The following is a 9,609-nucleotide window of genomic DNA, read 5'->3' as shown; positions in this document are numbered from 1 at the left end:
CAAGCCTCTGAATGGAACAAGAATGCTCAGGCAGGAAGATTCACGTTGGGTTTCTCCTCGTCGAAGGGATCTCTTGCAGTTGCTTTATTTTTAGGGGTTTTTACTGTTCAGTCCACCCCAGAAATTATTTTTTTTTACAAGTATTATTACTACAGTACTTCTATTCCATGTGTTAAGTGGAAATACCAAGTACACAACCTCAACGGGTCAACCATGTTCCAGCCAATAATCTTTCGAGGCTCCTTATTGGTTCAGAATTTTGGATCCAGTGACATGGCAAGCCAGATGCCCTAATCGGTTTATAAGCCCTTGTAGTACCACACCCAACCCAAGCCTGTCCTTGATGATGTTGGGTAATACATTTGAACAGTGGAACATGATTGTTATAAATTCACTAGGATTTATTCAATATGCGATTGAGGTGCTATTTAGTTGTACTCAATTTTGTACCTTTCTAACCAATTTCCTTTAGGCTGTGTTTGATTTGAAGGAAGAAATAGGGAAAGGTAGGGAAATTTATACAAGGTTTATAAAGGTTTTTTTACATTTCTCCTCTTTTCTCTATCTTTTCTTTCAAACCAAACATAGCTTTAATATCAACCTCCCTAAGAAAAAAGAGAGACAAAATTAAAATCCAAGAGGAAAAGAGACAATGGTGCAAGGCTTGAAGTATCAGTTACCGGTCAATATGCATCGTTTTCTTTTTTTTTTATATTTTTTTAATTTTTTTTTTAAAGTAGGGTTTTCAAGTTATTGACATGCGGGCACAATGGCCAAAATTTATTTCTTCCTCTCACTCACAATTATTAAATTCTTTTCATTCAAATTCAAATTTATACATTATCCAGCTCATTAATTCTGCAACTCACGATTCTTACGGTATGCTTACCAGAAAAAAGAAAAAAAAGATTCATCATCAGGTCTTATCCCAATTTTACCGCTCAGCTACATGAATCCTGTTTCACCATCCATTCTCTTATGATTAATGCCATATTCATTATTAAATTATTGACACACAAATCATTTATTTCTATTTTTACCCATGCTATTTATGGTCTACCTGTAGCCCTTCTAACCTCTCAATTTGTAACAAATAAGATTTTATGAGTGAAATTAATGGTCTTCTGTACATGTGACTAACCATCTTTTATAGTATAAAAATTACAAATGAGATTTGAACCCAAGTCTTAAAGGTTATAAGGCAACAATTCATAAAAGAAGGGTGCTACAATTCCACTAAATATGTATTATTAATGTTTATAATTTATATATTTATGAATATCAACAAGAATTGTTTTGGTTTATAAAGAATTAAGTTGCATATTCATATTTTTAATTCTTTTTTCATTTTTCGACCTGTTTTAAAAATGTACACTTTATATTATAAACTATCAACGTAGTTCACACTTGTAACTGTCAATGTAATTATTTCCCAAGGCTCTATGTACTTTTAGGATAATAAAAAACAAGTGGTCAATAACCCATCCAAAAAAAAAAAACATGGTCGGTAGATCCCAACTTGAAGGATATGGGATCCTGTTGCCACCAGGGTTGGGGGTCAAGACTCAAGGGTATGAGGGATGGGTTGCCCCGTTGTGATGGATGCAAACAAAAACTCTGAACATACTCTGAAAGCATGAAAATTCAGCTACATTGGGACTTTTCACCATGAATTTAATACACATATATAGGGATATTCTCAATATGCGGTCGGAAATGTTATGTAAGCAGAGTTTTTGCTTGCAGGAGATCCAGGCTCTCCTTGTTGTGTGACCTGTGAAAAAGAAACTCCCAAATATATAATCATACAAATTCATATCCTTTTGCACAAGGTTTTTAAAACCGACTTGGAGAACGAACCAGTCAGGGGTCCGGTTCTCGGGAAAATAAAAAACGGTCAAAACCGTTCGAATGGTTAACTGCCCGGGTCAGTGGTTTACTGACCGACATCAAAGGTTTTTGGCAAGAATCTGATTTTGGGGAATAATGGAACCAATTTGGTTCCTAATTTTCCAGTCCGACTGTTCGGTCTGGTCCGGTTTTGAAAACCATGCTTTTGCAGATCAACCATAAGGGGGCCTACACAAAATGTTCCAAATCAGTGGTGTAAGGGCTTGTTTGTTGCCTCTTAATGTTGAATGCTGAAAAGCGTTCATGCATTTTTAGAGGGAACCAGAGCATTTGGTTCCATTTTTTCACTGTAGCCTTAATGGCTAATCCACCATTTCTTTTTTGATGATTCCATTTTTTGTTTTCAAAAAATTATGCCTGAAATCGTTCTCCATTTATGTATATTACAATTTGAAAACCCTATAATTTAGAAATTAAAATTATTTATTAATTATCTATGTATTATTTATTTACCTATTTAATATTTATTAACTAGTAGTATTTATTTTATTATTCATTATTTTAATTAAATTATAATGAATTATGAAATACATAATTGTAAATTACTAATTTATGTAATTAATTAATGATTTATTATTATTATTATGAATTAGATAATGAATAAAGATTATGAATAATTAGTTACATAATTAATAATTATGTAATTATTTATTTTAAATAATTATTAATTAATTAATAATTATTCAATTCTTTAAAAATATTTAATTATTTATCAATATTATTAATAAATTATTTTATATTTGTTTTATTAATCATCAATTAATTTGTTAAATAATTAAACACATTTGGTCATATCCAAAGTTAAAATGATCAATTGTCATTTTTCAGAACTCAGCATTGAACAACATTCTTTATATTTTAAACTTTATTGCAGAAGATGCCAAACCTTAGATGTCAAACTTTATATTTTAAACATTATTTCAGAACAACATTCAAGTTTTAGATTTCATAACTCAACCTTCAGATTTCAGACATTTAGACGTCAAGCTTTAGTGCAAACGAAGATGCCCTAAGTGTTGCATTCTCATCTTTGAGGGGTACCAGAAACTCCCAACTGGATTCGAATCTGCGCCCCACCGATTTGGCCCCCAAAATCGTCCCACACTATCAGAAGAGGCCGCGTGTCCTCTCACACGCATGCATTTCAGTCTCGTGCAGAGTTAAATGAGACGGCCGTTAACTCCCATTTCGCCCAAAAAAGTGAGTTTTTCTCTTTCAAGTTTCAATCTCAGTCTCTCACTCCTATTGACCTGCCCTCTGAAACCCAGACCACCCTATCTCCTCCCTCGTCGGATCTTTCCGAGAAATCCAACACTGACGATCGTTTCGGTAGATACGTCGGAGGTACGTACTCCCCATCTCTCTCATCTCAGATATTCTCAAATATGTTTTTTTCAGTTTTTTCTTTTTAATTTCTTCTTTTTTGCAATTGAATAAACGCAGAAGGAAAGAATCGCGAAGATACAGGTGCTGGCTCTGGTTAAGATAAAGGCTTGAAACAATGTCAATAATGTCTTTATATGTTATTCCCAGAAGGCTCTTTGTCTTGATTATGCACAAACCGACTGCTTTCTATCTTTAAATTAACGACTATAGGAAAAGGATTCATCATTTTCCTTGATGGAAGCCAAACTGAATTAATTTACGCAACTCAACCTCCAACTACTCTTGATTTCCCTTTAAAGTACAAAAACACATCATGGCTCAAAATCAAGTTCTGAACTTGTTTATGAGGTCTTCAGCTTCAACCCTCTAATCTTTTTTATTTTTTATTTTTTTGAGAGAATCAACCCTCTGGTCACAAAAACGATTGTGCTCGTCTAACCCACACAATTGTTATAGTTTTAATTAACGCCATCTTCATTCCTTAAATAACCATGAAATTTGCTCTTATCCCTTCACTGCGTATCAGCCCAGCCGGAGGCATTCCATGGTTAAACTCAAATCAGTGAATTTAGAGCGGAGTATTGCAGGAGGAAGAGAGAACATATTAGAGAATATCTTCCGGCGATTCTTCCCTTCTGCGTTTTTCTATTGTATAAAAAAGTTAAAAAACTGAAAAAAAATATTTGAGAATATATGAAATGAGAGGGATGGAGAGTTCTGGTGTATCTGCCGGAATGATCATCGGCGTCGGATTTTTCGGGAGAGGAGATGGGACAACCTGAGTTAAGAGGGCAGGTCGATAGGAGTGAAAAGACTGAATTCAAACTCGAAAAAGGAAAACCCCATTCAACACTTCAATAGTTGATCAAAAAAAAAAAAAAAGAAGATTTGATTTCACCCTAGCCAGATTAACTTTGGCAAAGACCAATCGAAAGATATTCCTAATAAACGGCGGAGATGTACTGTGGGACGTTGTGGGGCGCAACCGCCTGGGCCACGCACGGTTTGACTTCAGAGTTCAGACTTTGATAAATTGCGATACCGAGTTCCGAGTAACCGAGAATGAGGTATGGGAATCGATCCCATAACCCCTACCTTCAGAGGTCGACGTTGCTACCATCTCTACTGGAAGATAATTAAGTTGGTTTTTTAGTTACATCTCCTTTTAACCAGAAACTAGAAGAAAAACAGGACGACATTCATTCTTCATACCGCGAAGATCGATCAAAAATTTATAGTTTTTATTCTCAGAAACACTTAACAAATGGAAACAAATGTATAACAAAAACAGAGACTATCTTCTTCTACTTCTTCTGTTGAAGCTTTTCTCATCGCCATTTTCGTCATCGCTATTATTGTTATTATGACTGGTATGCCAAGAAACCCTTTTTCCTCCTCTGCAGACTCCATTCCTCAATCCCACTTCCAGACCTCTAAACCCTAGCCCCAGCTTGAATCCCACAGTTCCCCTCTCAACCGGCAACACTCTCTTCTTCTCCTCCTCCTCCTCTTCCTCCCAATTCCCCTTCTCGCATGCAGCAGAAGCAGAGCCATGGACGCTCCCATCCTCCTCTTCCTCATCTCCCCAGCTTCTCCCTCCTCTACGTACCCCACTGGTTCCACCTTCCTTATACGTGCTCGGATCAGGAAACGGGGGCAGCCATGGCGGGATGTGAGGCAACGGGGGCTGGTCCCGCAGCTCCCGCTCGAGATTCCGTCTGGGTTTGACGGAACATCGCGAAATAACTAATCTTTTCGAACGGGGGATCGGCTGGGCGAAGGGGATTTCATCGACGGAGCCGACGAAGTTCATGATGTCTCGCATGGTTCTGGAACTTAACAGGGGTCTATCGGTTGCAGAAGCGCCCTGAAAGCCTTGTGGCGAATTCATGTACTCGATCGCGTGGATGGCATCGAAGAGGTTGCACTCGGTTCTGCCGCAGGAGCTGGCGTTCGACGAGGCGGATTTCGCTAGGGCCCGGAGGTACCTGGTTGCGACGTCGGAGAGGACTTCGAGGGCCGAATGTTGGGCGCCGGTGAACCCAATCGATACGCAGATTTGAGCCACCGCGACCTTGGCGATGGCGAAGGAGAAGAGAGATGGATCTCCGGGTTGCCCTCTGCTTCCACTCATGGCGGTTTCGTCTGGTAGGAAGGATTCGCAGGTGTTCATGGAGGCAAGGGAATGGCGTAAAAAACCTCCAAAACCCTAGCGGGTGGGGAAGAGTAGTCTGTTTAAAGGGTATAATTGGAATTTCATGGTTACCGATTGAAAAAGGAAAGAGTTTGAAATTCGTTGTTTGTTTGGGAATTGGGATCTTGGATTTAAGGGCAGATTTGGAATTCAACCAAATCCACTTTGGTTAAATTCTGTAGGCTGTGGCTGTCATGATTCCCCTTGTTGAAGGAGAACTGGAGAAAACAGATGAGAGCCAGAGCCAGAGAATCTTTGCTTGGCTGCATCAACTCTCAACGTGCAATGGCGCGAAAGTTTTGAAAAACAGTTAACGCGACATGGCTTCAACTACCCATTTCACCACGTCGACCACTATTCACAATCCATCTCTCCCACTTCCGTCTACTGCCCACCACGGCACCCACCATCTTCTCTCCGCCGATCGAGCTGCGCTTCTGATTGACAAGGCCAAAAGCGTAAACCAGCTTCTCCAAATCCACGCGGCCATTCTCCGACACGGATTGGAGCAGCACCCCATTTTGAATTTCAAGCTCCAGCGCTCTTTTTCCTCTCTTGGTCGTCTCGACTACTCTCGCTCCCTCTTTGATCGCACCCACAATCCGAATGTGTTCTCATGGACTGCAATCATCCATGGTTATGCCCTCCATGGCCGCCACCAAGAGGCCGTGGTTCTCTATTTTCAAATGCTTTCCAATGGGGTTGAACCCAATGCTTTCACCTTCTCGTCCATCCTGAAGGCCTGCCCTCCTGAACTGGGAAAAGCTCTCCACTCCCAAGTCCTCAAATTTGGGTTGGATTCTGATGTCTATGTCAGAACGGCGCTCTTGGATGTGTATGCACGGGGCGGGGATGTTGTTTCGGCATGCCAACTATTCAATACAATGCGGGAGAAGAGTGTGGTTTCTATTACTGCTATGATTACTTGCTACGCAAAGCATGGGGATCTTGGTGAGGCTCGAGTGTTATTTGACGGGATGGAGAAGAGGGACGTAGTTTGCTGGAACGTGATGATCGATGGGTATACTCAGCATGGGCGACCAAATGAGTCTTTGGATCTCTTTAGACAGATGTTGTCTGTAAAAGTGAGGCCTAATGAGGTGACAATGATCTCTGTACTCTCTGCTTGCGCACAGCTTGGAGCACTAGAACTGGGTAGGTGGTTGCATTCTTACATCAAGAATAATGGGATTCAAGTCAATGTTCATATTGGTACTGCACTGGTTGACATGTATTGCAAATGTGGGAGCCTAGATGATGCTCGTGTGGTGTTTGACGGAATGATCAATAAGGATGTTGTGGCTTGGAATTCAATGATCATGGGGTATGCGATGCATGGTTTCAGCCAAAGTGCATTGGTATTGTTTTCTAAAATGTGTGCGATGGGGTTCAGCCCAACAGATATTACATTCATCGGCGTTCTAAATGCTTGTAGTCGTGCAGGTTTGGTTACTGAGGGGTGGACTTTATTCCATTCCATGAAAGAGCAATATGGAATTGAACCCAAAATTGAGCATTATGGGTGCATGGTTGATCTTCTAGGGCGTGCTGGGCAATTGGTTGAAGCATTTGAACTTGTTAAAACCATGGCAATTGAGCCCGATCATGTTCTTTGGAGTTCATTGCTTAGTGCTTGTAGGCTCCATGGAAATGTCACATTAGGGGAGAATATAGCTGAATTCCTTGTTTCTAGTGGTCTTGCAGACTCAGGAACTTTTGTTCTACTCTCTAACATCTATGCTGCAGTGGGTAATTGGAAAGGAGTGGCAAAGGTGAGGACCATGATGAAAGATAGTGGTGTGCAGAAGGAGCCAGGGTGTAGCTCGATTGAAGTGAACAACAAGGTACATGAATTTCTCTCAGGTGACTTGAAACACCCAAAATGCAAAGATATTTATGCAATGTTGGAGGAGATGAATGGATGGCTCAAGGCCCATGGATATACTCCACAGACAGATACAGTGTTGCATAATATTGGAGACTCGGAGAAAGAACATGCACTTGGAGTTCACAGTGAGAAGCTTGCAATTGCTTTTGGGCTTATCAGTACCCAACCAGGTACCGCGATTAAGATTGTGAAGAACCTCAGAGTTTGTACAGACTGCCACACTGCAACCAAGTTGATTTCAAAGATCACAGGTCGTAAGATTGTTGTGAGGGATCGAAATAGATTCCACCACTTTGTTGATGGGTCATGTTCTTGTGGGGATTATTGGTGAACTGCATTTATTGAGCCAGATTATTAACAGAAGCAGCTCCTCTGGGGAACGTTGTTGTATCATAAGTAAATTTTTCAATGAATTAACTATTAATTGAGCAATTATTTTATCTTTTCTTTTTTATTCCTATTTGTCTTGTACTCATCTGTATTACACAATTTGTGTTGTCATACATGACAATGACATCCTTGTTGATGTAATGCTGCACTGCAGACCGATCTTGACTGTATTTGGATAAGAAGTTTCATGATCCTGATTCAAGGATTTGGGTCTGATTGTCTGAATGTAATTTTTGGTATGCATTGTAGGTTGTTTAGCCATTAACTGTGTAATGGATGCTATTATCTTTATGATCGGGCACCGTTTTGAGTTCCAATTTCAAAATTTAATGCTCTTCCATATGCTGATGCTGTTTTTTTAGTTAAAACTGTCTATGCCTTTTTTTCCTCTTCTATTATTGGTAGAAGTGTAGAGCCCTAGGAGTAGCTTTGAGTTGGGTTCTTTTTTGCAGAATTAGAAAACTGGTCTCTCTGCTAATATTTGCCATCTTCACTGATCAGAGGTTGAAAAATCTCGTTGCTTTACTTTATTCTAGGTAAATTACAGAGTACGGACACGCCCTGTATTTAGGAGGTTGTGAGACTTTGACCCCTGGATTCTGTTTTGCGACAAAGACACCATGCACTTTTTGATTCCCTTTGCCCCTGCAATTACCATTTTGTCAGAACTACATGGGATATTTCCATGTGGTTGTTATTTGTGGGTTTATACATTTTTGAAACCCCATATTGCCTTCATCACTTCATGTTACTTTTTGAGACCATTTTACATTTCAAAAGCTCTCTCACATGTTTCTCTCAAATCTCTCTCACCAAAGGTTAGGGGTAATTAATGCCTTCTGTGTAACAGTGTAAGTGCTTTTAACAAGCAGGTTTCGGTCAAATCATTTGGTAAAAGTATACTTTAGAATGGTTTTTTTTTTTTTTAAATAGATTTTGGGTTAGGGACAGGTTTTGGGATTTTACAAGTAGGGTATGGCATTAAGCATTATGTGTTGGATGGTGTCTTTGTTATTGTAAGGCAATATGAACTTATCTATTATGTGTTGAATTTAATAATGTTTTGAGTATTATGTGAAGGACAATTGATAGTTTGTTTATTTTGTTTTAATTAAATAATTGGAAATTTTTATGTCTATTTATGTTATTCATTTGCTTATTATTTAAGTATAATGAGTATCAACACTTAATTTTTGTTTGGTCCCTTCACCCTATTTCTTTATGTCTTCCATTTAGACCTCCAAAACTTGAAAACATAACCAGACCAACTTGAAACTTGTTAAAGCCCAAAGTCCCTTTTGTGAATTAAACACCTTCCCAAACTACACAAATAAACTTAAAATTAATGAGAATATTAAGATCAACATTAGACATTACATAGGTTTTAGTTCCCCAATCATATACGATCACTAAACTTGGGAAACTATAACTTAATTACACATTGTATTTCATGACCAAATTCCAAAGATTTATTGTTTATCACACCAACTTTCTCTTCAATGGTTTTGATCTACGCATTATTAGAACCTTGACTCCACACGAAATCAAATCCGATACATCCATTGCTTTAAGGATATTAAGATACAATTAATCCCCAAATCCCATTGCAAACCTACGATGATCAACTATAAAAAATGTCAAGATTTCATTTCGATGGCCTTGGATGAATAAAACAAGACAACTAAGTTCAACAAATATTTTCTTAGGTCCAAACCTTTAATTCGATTTCTCATCTTAATCCATGTCCACATGCTAAATTTCAATTCAATATTCTCTTGTTTAACCATCCAATTAATAAAGATTCTAATTTGGTACTTATAATTAAATCACACAAGAAATT

General features: G+C 38.6%; 1 protein-coding gene across 1 annotated transcript; it reads left to right on the top strand.

Moving 5' to 3' along the window:
- Positions 1-3,102: 3,102 nt before the first annotated feature.
- On the top strand, positions 3,103-8,060 carry LOC104586512 (Tetratricopeptide repeat (TPR)-like superfamily protein). Its single transcript, XM_088890920.1, has 2 exons — positions 3,103-3,255; positions 3,355-8,060. The coding sequence occupies exon 2, from the start codon at positions 5,812-5,814 to the stop codon at positions 7,708-7,710; it is 1,899 nt and encodes a 632-aa protein (XP_088747046.1). The 5' UTR covers positions 3,103-3,255; positions 3,355-5,811; the 3' UTR covers positions 7,711-8,060.
- Positions 8,061-9,609: the final 1,549 nt, after the last annotated feature.

The sequence above is a fragment of the Nelumbo nucifera genome, chromosome 7, assembly GCF_055504915.1.
Source record: "Nelumbo nucifera cultivar China Antique chromosome 7, China Antique-T2T, whole genome shotgun sequence".
NCBI lineage: Eukaryota > Viridiplantae > Streptophyta > Magnoliopsida > Proteales > Nelumbonaceae > Nelumbo > Nelumbo nucifera.
The sequence above is the reverse complement of the archived record's forward strand: the minus strand, read 5'-3'. Positions and strand labels throughout refer to the sequence as shown.